Here is a 13,870-nt window from a genome sequence, read left to right as displayed (position 1 = left end):
TTTTCCCTGTAAAAACTTTAAATATTGCCAGAATTTAAGACAAAAATATGCTATGAGCATCTCCAAGTTTGTAAGTAAAAATTTTAAAATGAAGGAGTAAGTCTTACTCATTGTTTCCATTCAGCAATTAAATCTGTTGATGAATTCAACATTTTTTTAGGGATCATTCAGGTAATCGCAAACAAATAACAAATGAACTTTTGAAGCTCACTGTAAACCTTTATGAATTTACCTTATTTTCCTGCTCACCAGTAAAGCAGAGTAAATGAGGATAAACAGTTTCTTTCAGCACCTTGCCATCAGCAGGATATATGCTTTTAGAAAGCCCACTGCATAATTTGGAAAAAAGAAAAAAAGAAAACCTTTTCAAAGTCGTATTTTTTTTTAGAAAGCAGAACAGTAACATCCAAGATTCACCAGTTCAATTAAAAGTTACCGAATAAGTAATTACAAGCGACTTTTTGAAATCACAGCACCAGCTGCCCAAGTTCTACATGGCTAATCTTATGCCGGTGTCCCCTGCTGTGTCAAACAAAGACTGAGGGCTGTCAAACTCAGGGTAAACCTTTGAGTGCCAAAGTGGTTTTGTTCTGGTTTTTGATCATTTGCAACATGCAGAGATTTTCCATAATAAACCTCCCAAAGTTCATCTTGTACCTGAACTTTTTGTGTGAATTTCCCATCTGAGCCCACCTGTTTAGCAGCTGGTAGATGTAACTGTGGCCATCTTCTGTCCAGATGATAAGTCTGTAAGCTGCTAGTACTTCTCCACCAGCAAAGCACTGACCACTTTTACAGAACTCAGTACAAAGCAAGGAGAAATCGCAATAATCATAGACCTAAGCTCAGAAAAACAAGAAAATACAAAAAGTATTGGCACATTCATTTTAATTCAAGTTTGTTTGGGGTAATGGATCGATAAGTAGAGTATTAGCTTGATTCGTTCTTTTAAAGCCAAAGCAGTTTTCATATTATCAAACTACTGCAGAGTCAGAATCAAACCATATTATTTCAAAGAGAAAGAAACTGACAATAACAAAAAGCAGCATTAGAGCCTTCTGTTATACGAGAGGATTTTGGATGGGATTTAATTTGGTTTGCCTTGCATTCATAATTAATATTTACTGGGCTATTAATTTCTTGGAGAGGTAGGTAATGAATTTAGCACATAAATATGACATTGAAGACTTTGATAGAAGCTATAAATACTTTTGTCTGCATTTTTTAAAAGATGATCTGCTGGCATAATCACAGCACATATCTTAAAGTGAACTTTTTCTTTTCTTCTTTGGGGAGCAATAGATATTTTTCTTTTTCACAAATTAATTGAAAGCAAAGAACATACAGCCCACTTTGCTTGCAAGAATTCTTCACTCTTCCATTTCTAGAGCCAGTAAAAAAAGAAATTACATGACTTGTTTGCTTCCGCTGACCTTCCCATTTTAAGCCAAAACAGGATATGACTAGGGCAACCTAGGATATTGTCTCCTCATTCACATTCCTAGTGGCCTCATGGAGAGCATATTCATATCCATATTTATATAACATATTCCAGCAGTATGAGGAAATAGATTTCAGAATGAGAATTTCTATTAATTATTCGTAGCTAATTTCTAGCTAATTTGCTCTATATTTTCATTACTATCTAAGTGGGTTAGGGAGCCACTCTAAGCACACATATGAATCTCTTCTATGCTACGTATTACACACCTTTACAATTAAGCAGCAAGATTATCATCACCATCTTTTATTTTAAAGCTGTATATTCATTGAAACATAAAAAGGTGAAAATCTAACATGACTTATGTATCTACAACCCTACTTTAAGATGCAAAATAAGTATTCAAAAGCATGATGGAGATATTACAAGAAACAGGTACCTCTTTTGGAAAAACATTATAGACATTAATAGAAAACAATGTGTGTTAACACAGATTTTTTTTTTCCATGAAAATCCTGTGCGTTCTATACATCGAATTTCTTTATGTGCTTTTCTACAGACTTCTTGAAATAGCCCAATAGAAACCTCAAGGACAGCTTTGAATACAGTTGTAGGGTAACTAAGGCGTACGTGAAATTTCTGCCCCCCCCCCCCCCGTAGGGTTTGGATTAGGTACATGTTGCACTAATAGCTCGGGATTATTTTAAGAGGAATGTTTTAATACTGGGGGAAAAGAAATACAGAATTTTTATGATAAAGTTCAGTTTAACTAAAATTTAAAATAAACTGTTATTAGTTTCAGTAACTACACAATGCATTTATTTTCTTACAGCTACAAGAAAAAGTGATATACACTGGGGTCTTTAGTTTTGCTAGCTTCTATTAGTGGAACCCAGGCTATTGGCCCTGACGGAACAAAGGACCCTGGTTACCAAGGACTTGCCAACTGTAATTATTTCTGTCATACTTAAACAGTTTTTGTGCATCTTTGTCTCCTTTTGAAATGCACTGTGGAAGGAACTATAATGCATCCAGTGCTCTAAAACTGACTAATACTTACAGTAATCCCTTTCCTACCCAGCTAATTTCGTGTTAAATTTTCAAAGTAAAAATACATTAATAAAAAATAAACACTTCATCTCAGGCAGTTAAGATACGCAGAGAAGGGATACAGTGCACTATTATATCTGACAATTAGCGAACGTTTTTTCTTTAAGCTGAGGAGAAAAATAAGAATCTACATGTAAAAATCACATTAGCTTTTCAAAATTATTAACAAAATTAAAAAGAAAGTATAATGCTCAATAACGTACCTGCCAGCATGTGGAGGACACAATTAGAAGGAGCCTTTCCGTGTAAGTACAAAACCGTACTGCTTGACAATTTATATAGTCCAGAGATTTTGATTCCTTCTCACACACACTGTGTCTCTCCTTTATGGCACACAGGAAAAAAGCCGTAAGATTTATTCTGAGCTTTTACTTTTAGGATAGAAAGAAACCACTGAAAATAGTTTTGTTAACATACACTTTCAACATATACTTCTTAAAGTGAGATAGGAAGACAGCGGGGTTCACTAGTACAATGTAAACAGAAGACATTCAGTAAGGCTCAGACTGTGATCTCACTTAAAGTGTTAATAAATATGGAGAATGACTAAAGGCAGGTCATAGATAGCATCTGTTGCAACGAATATCTGCTAAGTATTCTTCAGTCAAAAAAATAGCTACAACAACCTATAAACTGACAGTATCAGATTCAGAATGGATGATGAATATTCCGCTTTCCCACTCATCCTTGTTGCAACTGGGACAGTCTGAGACCTATGGTGTTGTCATATGTCTAGCTTGATCTAACACCTCCAAAAATCAGTAGAAAATTATTCATTTTCTTAGCTTTGCATTGCTGAATGTATGGAAGGCTTAAAAAAATTAAATCTGTATTTTCACCCTTTTCACATGAAAAATCGGACTTATCAAGGCCATCACGCTCAAAATAATTAACAGAATAACTGCAATATAATAATTGTTTAAATCATTGAAAACTGATGCTTTCTGTCTCGAAAGATAGCCACCAGTGTCAAAACCTCTCAAAGAAGGGGTATGCTGGTCATGGAACCATGGCTATCAAATGCAAACCATTCTCTCACTACATGTGGCAGCTCCAATTAAATCCAACAATATTTGTTAAGATACTGCTCTTTAACATATGAAGTAGCTGGACTGTTACTAACTCCGCACTCCTACCTTCACAAAAGCAGGCCCCAGGCAGTAAGAGGATGACATTATACCATATATGCTTCTCTGATGTCTGTGATCAGTTGTTAACAGTCCCCAGAACTTCTACAGCGTGACAGTATTTTTCTGCACTAGGAATGTTGAAAACACACAGTCCCTGTGTGTCCACCCACCCCCAAACATTGCAGAGAAACTAAAAATGCATCACAAAAACATCAGTATGGTATCAAACTTGACAGACTCTCCTGAGGGGCCTGATTCTACCCCATTAACAAGCAGTGCTGCAGCATGCTCTGCAGTTTGTTGAGTAAGGCAGTAATGTATTACTGATGTTCAGAGAAGACTGTTGACATTTTGCCATTTCTGTTGATGATTCATAGTACTTAGCTGTAATACTGAAGTCCCTTTGTGAATCTAGCTCTCAGAGTTTAATTCAAACACCAAACATTGTATTCCGATTCTAACACTTGTGCATGTCAAGTGACAGCTACTGAGAATATTAACACAGAAAAGCTGCACAAAATAAGCAAGTCTGAAGATGGAGAAATAGAGCATTTGACAAAACGAGTCTTTTCCAAGCAAAGACAGCATTGTGGGAGTCAGACAGAGCAAAACAAAGTCTAAAGGACCATTTTTGAAGAAACTAACAAGGGTGAAGAGGAAGTACAAAGGCTGATTTTGAAGAGCTTTGAGATTAAAGGAAGGAGTGAAGGGGTTCAAAGAAACAGACTGACATTATCAGGACAGAAGGAAAGTGTTAAAACTTCAGCATCATGGAATATGGAAAGACGCAAAGCCTGGGCAAAAGACATTACAGTTGTAAAGGCAAGAGCTGTCCAATGGCCCAATTAATTTTAAATAGCAGTATGAGGGTGTGTTTTCAGAATTTTATGACAAAATTAATCAGTTCTGTTTAATACATATCCAGAAGATTCTAATTTATTCATATTCTGCGTCAATGTATCCTTTACTTGAGAATATTACTACATTCATGTTATCATTCAAATCGCTGTTTCACACCTCATGCAAACTGACCTGTATGCTATTCAAAGATGAAGATAGGTCCCACACTTTAAGAACTCCAGTTACAGACACCGCCACCAATGAGTCTTCTGTGAAAAGTTAACAGTGAGATAGTCAACTTGAAACCAAGTTCAAACAGTGCCCAACACCAAAAGAAAACCTTGACATAGGCACTGGTGTTCTATACAGCACTAAAACAAGGATTCTGCACAATGCTGTTTAGATGAAATATTAATTTTAAACAAAAGTAACTAATTGGCATATAGAAATACCAAACATGCAAGCAAATAGTGAATAATTAATTTGTCTAATCAGATGTATTTCAATAGAAGGCACAGAGTAGTGGGTTTGTGCCCTTAATTTCCCTGATATTACAAAATTTGTACTTAATCCAAGAAACAAGATGCTTACAACTACTGTAGAGGCTGTTTATTTTTCTCTTTAAGAAAGATTAAATGAAATGTGACCAACATTAGGAGTATTAAAAGCACCTTCTTATGTGCTGTGAATGAAATGTTAATATCTTGTACATAACAGCTCTGTAAAATATGATTAGATTATTAAATCTAGTAGGATTGCACTATCTATACAGAAATATTTCAACATGATTTAATTGGCCTACATAAATACATCTACAATGTATACCTTGAATTCTTGCAGAGTGTACAATACACATACAATTTATCCAATCAGACGACTGAGTTGATGATAAAGTGTGAAGAACACCCAATGTCTTAGCATCAATAATAAGAACATCTTGATATTCTCCACAACAAAGAAGCCAGCCTTCACCTGTCATTCGGAACGAGCAATGGTAATACTGTACAAGCGGAAAGAAGAGAGTCAGCATACAGGGCTACACAAATGTGCAGGCATTTTTTTTTTTTTTTTTTTCCACATTAAGCATGTCATACTTGGAATTGTAATCAACACTTGTAGCATTACCAAATTACTACTGCATATGTGAGACCATACACAGTTTTGCTAGTGACACAAGCATTTCACATATATACATGCTGGAGGGGAGGGATGCCATCCAGAGGGACCTGGACAGGCCGGAGAGGTGGGCCCAAGCCAACCTCATGCAGTTCAACAAGGCCAAGTGCAAGGTCCTACACCTGGGTCGGGGCAATCCCAAGCACAAATACAGGCTGGGCGGGAAATGGCTGGAGAACAGCCATGAGGAGAAGGACCTGGGGGTGCTGATTGACAAGAAGCTCAACATGAGCCAGCAATGCGTGCCTGTAGCCCAGAAGGCCAACTGCATTCTGGGCTGCATCAGAAGAAGTATGGCCAGCAGGTCAAAAGGAGGTGATTCTGCCCCTCTACTCCCCTCACGTGAGACCCCACCTGGAGTACTGCATCCAGCTCTGGAGTCCCCAACAGAAGAAGGACATGGACCTGCTGGAGCGTGTCCAGAGGGGGGCCACGAGGATGACCTGAGGGCTGGAGCACCTCTCCTATGAGGAGAGGCTGAAAGAGTTGGGGCTGTTCAGCCTGGAGAAGAGAAGGCTTCGGGGAGATCTTATTGTGGCCTTCCAGTGCCTAACGGGGGCCTACAGAAGAGCTGGGGAAGGACTTTTTACTAGGGCATGTAGCGATAGGACAAGGGGGAATAGCTTTAAGCTGGAAGAGGGCACGTTCAGATTAAACATTAGGAAGAAGGTTTTCACTTTGAGGGTGGTAAGGCACTGGCACAGGTTGCCCAGAGAGATTGTTGAGGCCCCATCCCTGGAGGTGTTCAAGGCCAGGCTGGACGTGGCCTTGGGCAACCTGGTCTAGTGGGAGGTGTCCCTGCCTATGGCAGGGGGGTTGGAACTCGATGATCTTCAAGGTCCTTTCCAACCTAAACCATTCTATGATTCTATGATTTATACAACTTAATATAGTCATACAGCTTCGTAAATAGGTGCTTCGTACCTCAAGCAGTATCTGCCCCGCCTAAATATTAGGATTTCTGGAAGCAATCAAGGTGTTAATTTTCATTATAAATTGCTGAACAGTTTGGGATTTATTTCTCTGAGGCCTCATCTCACTCCAAACATTTGAGAAAGCTTGTGAAAATGCAGACAATTCATGATGAATTTTCCATTATTTTTGAGGAAGAATTTCTACTCCATGAGATATTCTTCATTATGACACTAAATGCCCTAGTGTTCAGAAGATTCATTCTTTCTCAACAATCATGTAAAGAAAAAAAACCAGACACGTAGCAAAGTCCTAAGGAACAGAGATAAGAGACGTGCAGAGTATGAAGATTTCTTTTTTGCTAGATGTTTTATATGTGTGAGGATATTTGCATTTTGTGTAGTATCTATGAATAATTGCACACATTATTGCTATAAATGTATAAACAGTCACCTCAAATGGAATCTACAAGTAAATAGTAGCCTTAAAATAAAGGGAACAAGCACATAGTCATAGGAAAATATGACAGACCCACAAAATAGTGCCTCATTTACTACAAGGCCTCTGTACATCCAGTTTTGCTCAGATAATTCTTAGTCGATGAGTTAACTAATTGAATTCTGAAAACAAAAGAAGCATCAATAACTGGGACTAGGATAAGTATTACCACAGATGTTATGAACGATCAGAGGCAGAAATGCTTAGCAGTAGGAACCATTTGTAATTATCATTACTCTTAAATTAGGCTTGAACTGGAAGATTTGTATAGTTAGTCAGTCCTCTGAGAAAATCCCACACTGGTCAAGATCCACAAATTGTTAAGAGTTGACCCTGGTGTTAAACTTCATTTCAAATGGCAAATATTCAGTTTGCACTGCTTGACATCTGCCATTCATAGCTGAATCATCTACATTGAACAAAAAGAACCTACTAGACCAGATAAGGGAGTAGTTTAATTAAAACCTACTAAAACATTAACTAAAAATAAAGCAACAATTTTAAATGGCGATGCTATCAAAATCAGCATACACTAAACCTCCCAGACAATAACATTCCACAGGAAATTATACTATCTCAGGTCCTGTTGTGCCACAAGCAATCATTACCCATGAAAAAACAAAACCTACAAGAAAAAAAAAACACACAACAAAAACCCCAACCCCAAAAAACCCTCACAAAAAAAAAAAAAATCCATTTCTTATAAATATCTGAAGGTTGCATTTTAAGAATAGTTTCCCCTCCTAGTGACATCTGTTCTTTTTTCTAAGAAAGTTTTCCTGTTAGATGTTCCTATTTTCCTTTAGCCATCTTGCCCAAGTTACAGAACAAAAATCATTATCAAGCCAAAATTAGACTTAGCTCACTTCTCCTAACAGAGGAGAAATAATTTTATAAAAGTATTTGCCTCTCCTACTTGAAGGATAAGAATGAAGATTCTGCCTCTGATTTCTACAAAAATCTCCATAATGCAGATCTGTCCACTTCTCTGCAGAACTTCTCCTAACTTTGACTATTAAAAATTTAATTAAGCAATATCACAAAGCAGATCATACCACACTTGTTATAATATAATTGAGGCATCGTATTGTGTATATATATGCACAAAGGTAAAAACAATATGCGTAACTTTTAAGCATATACACAAATAAAAATTAGAGAAGAATAACAGCAATCTGTGCTTTCATATATATACACACACGAAAAAGCATATATTGTTAAGGAGTTATTATTCTATAATTTTTATTTGGTCATTTAGCCAAGCTTTTTCTCTTCCCTTTACCATTAACAACTGTGTGGGCATTCATCATGTTAACCTAAACAGTGTCATGAAAAACAGTGTTCCTTCTGGAAGCTTTACAACATTTGGATTCTGAATTTGGCCATAGTTTGAATAACATGAAGTCTCAGACTCACATCATTTGGGCTGTAGTTCCACCCTAGACTTCCTCACTGAAGAAAAACAGCATTTTAATTAAGCTAGGAGCCCTGAGCTCTTCTTCTACTAATATAGTCAGAAAAAAAGCCATCTCTCAATCAAATCCGTACGTGCTGGGCTCCTCAATCATATACATACATGTATTTCAAACACACCCTCACACTCCAACATTTAAATACTTAGCATAGCTGGATAAAGTTCAAAGCAGACACTTGAAATTATCTGAAGTAATATTTAAAGCAATTTGGCCTCTGAAAAGAAGCTATCTATCCTGAGTTCCGCAATGAATGAAAGTGCATTTTTGGAAGTGGGGTAGAGCAGTCTTTCGGAGGTCAGCAGTTCGGCATCAAAACGTTTCAAACATTTAAAACTAAGATTTTCAAACTGTCTCACAATGTTTGTCTAGATTGCTTGTACTTCTAAAATATGCCATCAAAAAGCCAACATTAAACTGGAAGTTTCCATGCAATTTTAACAGAGGACAAGAGTAAAGATTAAGACAGTTTCACTTTGCTACCCAGTCCCCAAACTTTAGAATAAGTTAATTGATACTGCATTCCAGACATTTGCAGTTTAAAAAGAATCAGTTTGATTTGATTAAGGAGTTCAGAGGAACATAAAAGTCTTAGTTCTTCTCTTAGAAGGAAGTCAAAAAAGGAAAAATAACAGATATAAAGCTACTTATACTGCAACTTTTTTTTTCCTCAAGATGTTATGAGCTATATATTTAAAATTGTATGCTTCTGAAAAAAAAATATGTTAATAAACCAAAACTCTTCTTGTAATAAAGAGATATTCCATGAAAAGTTGCTATACTTACATAGATTGCAGTATGCCTATAAGGAAGTTTTGCGTTCTCAATGCACTGTCCGCTAGTGACATTCCAAACACACATCTCCCTGCCAAAGATAACTTCATGTTATTCTCTGTCATTTCCACTCAATTGGCTGGAATAATTTTGTGCCACCAAGTTTTTCCTTTAGTGCTGTACTTAAGTGCAGTCTGGTCGTTTATGGGGCTTTTTGTTACAGATTACTGGGTAAGAAAATGTTGTGGTCATTAGCAGGGGATGACATACAGTATCTGTTTCTTTTTGTTTTGGTAATTACACCCTGCTGCCTCGCAGCAAACCTGACTTTAAGGCCAACTCTGGTCTACAAGTTGTAGGTATACTGCCATTACAGCTCGTCAATGCGTCACTGTAACTATCTGTCGTTGGAACTACATCCTTCTGAAAACGATTCATTTCACTGAACTTAAACCACACGTTTTGAAAAACACAATGAGTCTTCTGCCGCATCAGACTTCAGTTCTTGAAAGGAACCATAATTTCTGTTAAGAAGAAACAGTGCCACCATGAGGTTATTCCTGAAATCTGTTATTGAAACAGCACTCACCTCTTGAATGTCTATGCAACATTCTAGCTACACTTAATTACAATTAAAATTAATGTTTTAGAAAGATGTGTTAGCCAGTCTTCCTCATCTAGAGATTTTTCAACATGCTATGCGACTAGAGTACAACAGAAACATTTTACTATATCAGAAATACTTAGTGATTTACATGTTAATCTATACACTTTTGCATTTTATGATAATCTAGAAATACTAATTAATTTGTACTTTCAGCTGAGCAAGAGCACCGAAATCTATACATCTGTAGTGTAGCATCAGAGTTGGTAGCCCAAGAGTCCTAACTTAAACTGAATGCTTATGCTGTTTGTTAAATGTTGAGGCAGTAAATTTCTGCTTGTTTATATCAGAATGATGATTACAGTAACATAGCTAAAGCAGTAAAGTTGATGCATACATAAAAGCATGCACAAATGAGAGCAGAATATAACTTCATCTTCTGCGTGTTGCACTTGATTTACTGTCTGTACTAACAAGGAGTGAGTGATACCACATGTTGATATACCTGTTCTACAGTATATGCTATATACATGCACAGGACATCAGTGAGAACTTCTGAATCATTATGGATTGATTTATAGATTTCCATATAAAAAGTACAAAATACTGTTCAATACTTATCCATCTGAGATAAGTCAGTTATACAAACACTTAAGAGATTCTGAAGTGGGATGGGGGGAGAATATCATCTTCCATACAATTTCCTCCACCCTCAATACAAGGGGATGGAAGCTTGAAAGGGGCAGAAGTGAATGATTCACAAGCCAGAAAATGCAGTTCGACAAACCCTGCATCTCCTGAAGATGAGGGTTCCTATTTCTAATTATCTCAACTTCATGTTGCAGCCTTCCAGGGATCAGTGATGGATGCTTTGCCCTTATGTAATACAGATGAGAAGTCAGCAGTAATTTGGTAAAAGTGAACATTTAAAGGGGCCAGAAGACTATTCAATTCTACCTATACAAATTCCAAGCAAGCCCAATAATCGCTTCAGAGGCGGAACTTTGAGGGTGTGAACCTCTCTCTGTATGGTATATCTATAGCAAAACCCACGTTTTTCTTCTTAATGCTTTTCACCCCAGCTTTTTAGAAATACAGTATCTTCTCTCCCCATATGATCTGGAAACAGTACTGCACTAACAGACCTTCAGAAATGATGAAAAATGGTTTCACCTCTGCACCCTTGGGTAGAATTGTAGCAGTCCAATATAAAACTAGTTCTGCAGACTTCTCACCCTCCTTTCTGCACATAACCAGAACTCTTTAGCACTATCTGTCCAGCAGGGCAGTCTAACCTTAGAAAACTAAGAAGCCCGAACCAGTTTGTTCAAGTTATCCCTTTCTTGTATACTCATGATTGAGAGAATCAGACAGAGATCCTAGCAGCTCAAAGGAAAAACAAGCTCCTCAGTGAGAACTAGTAGCCTTAAGGTGCTGGAAGGTGTAGCATGAAGAAGGGCAATTGACAGGAACTTTTCATGGTAAGAGGTTTTAACAGAGCTGTCCTGTTAATGGGAAAAGATGAACCCAAAGTGAGAGGAGAATATCACTAAGCAGCAAGACAAAATTGTTTAAGGAAAGCCCTTAAGGAAGTAAAAAGCTAGCCCTAACTACTTTCAGCAGCTGAAATCCCGAACAGATGGGCTTCAGACCCAAGCTGAAAAGATTAGCAAATAGAAAAATAATCTTGAATGCTAACCTAGCAGAACTGCAGAAATTAGTTTGACTCAAGTGATAGGCCAAGTCACAACAAACACAGAGGAGAAAAGCCGCAAGATCAGGAGCCTCTAAAAGGATGTACTCCAAAATAGCAAGTCAGATTTAAACAAAGACAAGGAACATATAAGCCTTTTATTCAAGGGCAGTCTTTTCTATGCTTCCCTACCTACTCACTGAGCAAGCATAGCCTGGATCAGAATACATTAGGCTCTTGTACTGATTCAGTTCTCAAGACTGAGCTCAGGAAGGAACAGAAAAAAGCACCATGATATCAAAATGCTTCTGAACCTGCTGATTTCCTCCAATAGCCCATTATTCTCCCTTTGAACGGGGCCTAGCTGACCCCCTGAACAATTCATTCTCCTGACTAACTGGCTATCTGAATCTCCCAAACCCTTCTGTTGTCCAAGAGATGAGCTCTTAGACTATTGTATATAAGCAATACAGTCATTATCCTAAGTAGCTGCTACCCTTTTCATATCCTAGAGTTGGATTTAAAACTTTGCCAAACCAGAATCTGACCTACACCTGCCATACATTTCATGATTTAAGAAATGAATAATCGAATATTCAGTTACCTACCCATTTTCAGTAGCACTTACTACATATGGCTGTTTCTCAAACTCTCTTGCTTTTGCCAAACAAGTTACAGAAGCAGTATGGCCAAAGAGAATTTCTTTAGGTGAAATCTAGGAGAATAATACAACGGTTTAACTTAAATGTAATATTTTCAGTATAAACCAAAGAAATCTAAAAGCTAGAGCATACTACTTGTAGATGTTATTATCAATGAGTAATTGTCAATCCACTTCATATTCTTTTGTTCTTCCATCATTTCTGGAATGTACAAAGACGTGGATGGATTATGCAGTTTGCCTGAAGTACAGTCTTTGTATTCACTGTAGTCTAAAAATGGCACCTTCTGAAGAATTTATGGAGTGCCAAGTGTTATAAAACAGGCAGTATGCAGAGTATCTCTGGCCTTCACCTTACAGCATGCAGCAAAAGTGGCAGAGTAAAGTACGGAATTAATACAGCAAAGCTCTTAAGCATGTGTTTCATACAATGTGTTTAAGTAATCCCTTTGATTAGCTTCACTGCATGCAAAAATCTTAATGGAAAAAGGTTGCCCCATAAAAGTTTCAACTTTGAGCACAATTGGGGCAGTCAAATCCAAAAAAGAACAGAACCATAGTTCTAGGAACACAGAATAAAAAAACTGGAACTGCTTTAACTCTGTTCTATTCTCAGGAAAATAAATATGAAATAGTCAAAGTAATAGCAACAATATGCCAGGAGATTTGCATCTTAATTATACGGGAAAAAAAAAATGCATTTCATCTTACTTCTTCCACCTTCCTACAAATGTTTCCATTGTTAACTTGGTAGAGAGCTCTGGTTTGATAAATAGATTTTTTCCTTAAATCACAGGCCATGCTCAGCAATTGATTTAAAAAATAGAAAAAAAGGCTTTGCAAGATAGGAATCATGACAATTGTGCATGTTTATTTGCTGTCATTACTCACAGCACACAATCTCAAATTATAATCCACAGGTCATAATCTATGAAAAAATTATTTCAAAGTTTGCAAATAACTGATGAAATGCCTATATGAGCAACCACTTTCTCTTGATGACTTTCCTATAACAAATATCATGCTATCTTTAAAACTTAATCTAAGTAAGTGCAAGTCTGGATAATCCCATTGTTAATAATAAAAGATAAAACCCCAATCTGTCTATTTGGCAGATGGTAGCACAGTGGACACAAACCTTTAATTCTGATGAAAGATTCCAGAGACATATTTGTCCTTCTTGACTTCCCGTAACTATAGTCTGCTGGTCATCTGTAATCATAATAGCAGTGATACTGTGAGACGGAGCTATTTTCCCCCACACTGCCACAGCCTGTACAGACGCCTTCATAGTCAGCACCTGGAAAAAGAAACAAGTAATGATGATTCTAAGTAACATGAAATATAAAAAAACCCTACCAAACAAAAAAAAAAAACCCAAACTTAAAGAAAGGCAATTTAATCAACATCTGAAAAGGGAAGCTACAAAATACTGCTGCAAAAAAGCTGATGAGGCATTGAAGCATTTTCTAGCTGTTGCCAACATCGCACTAATGCTTTCATTAAGATAGCTATCCACTAATAGCTTAAATATACAGCCAGACAATGGTGTGCCACTA

At 37.0% G+C, this 13,870-nt stretch overlaps 1 protein-coding gene across 1 annotated transcript in view; it reads right to left on the bottom strand.

The window, feature by feature from the left end:
• The window catches only part of WDR72 (WD repeat domain 72), a gene marked incomplete at both ends in the record, with an annotated part of 118,015 nt that extends 104,413 nt beyond the window's left edge, over positions 1 to 13,602 (bottom strand). Inside the window, 8 exons of the mRNA XM_082488734.1 lie at positions 233 to 329; positions 694 to 839; positions 2,755 to 2,874; positions 4,714 to 4,790; positions 5,347 to 5,521; positions 9,366 to 9,444; positions 12,259 to 12,365; positions 13,450 to 13,602. Of these exons, the coding sequence (XP_082344860.1) occupies positions 233 to 329; positions 694 to 839; positions 2,755 to 2,874; positions 4,714 to 4,790; positions 5,347 to 5,521; positions 9,366 to 9,444; positions 12,259 to 12,365; positions 13,450 to 13,602 (954 nt within the window). The remainder of the gene's footprint in view (positions 1 to 232; positions 330 to 693; positions 840 to 2,754; positions 2,875 to 4,713; positions 4,791 to 5,346; positions 5,522 to 9,365; positions 9,445 to 12,258; positions 12,366 to 13,449) is intronic.
• Between the last annotated feature and the right edge of the window lie 268 nt (positions 13,603 to 13,870).

This window comes from Vanellus vanellus (assembly GCF_965231255.1).
Source record: "Vanellus vanellus genome assembly, chromosome: 11".
Taxonomy (NCBI): Eukaryota; Metazoa; Chordata; class Aves; order Charadriiformes; family Charadriidae; genus Vanellus; species Vanellus vanellus.
Note: the sequence above shows the minus strand (reverse complement) of the source record. Positions and strands in the feature narration are given on the sequence as shown.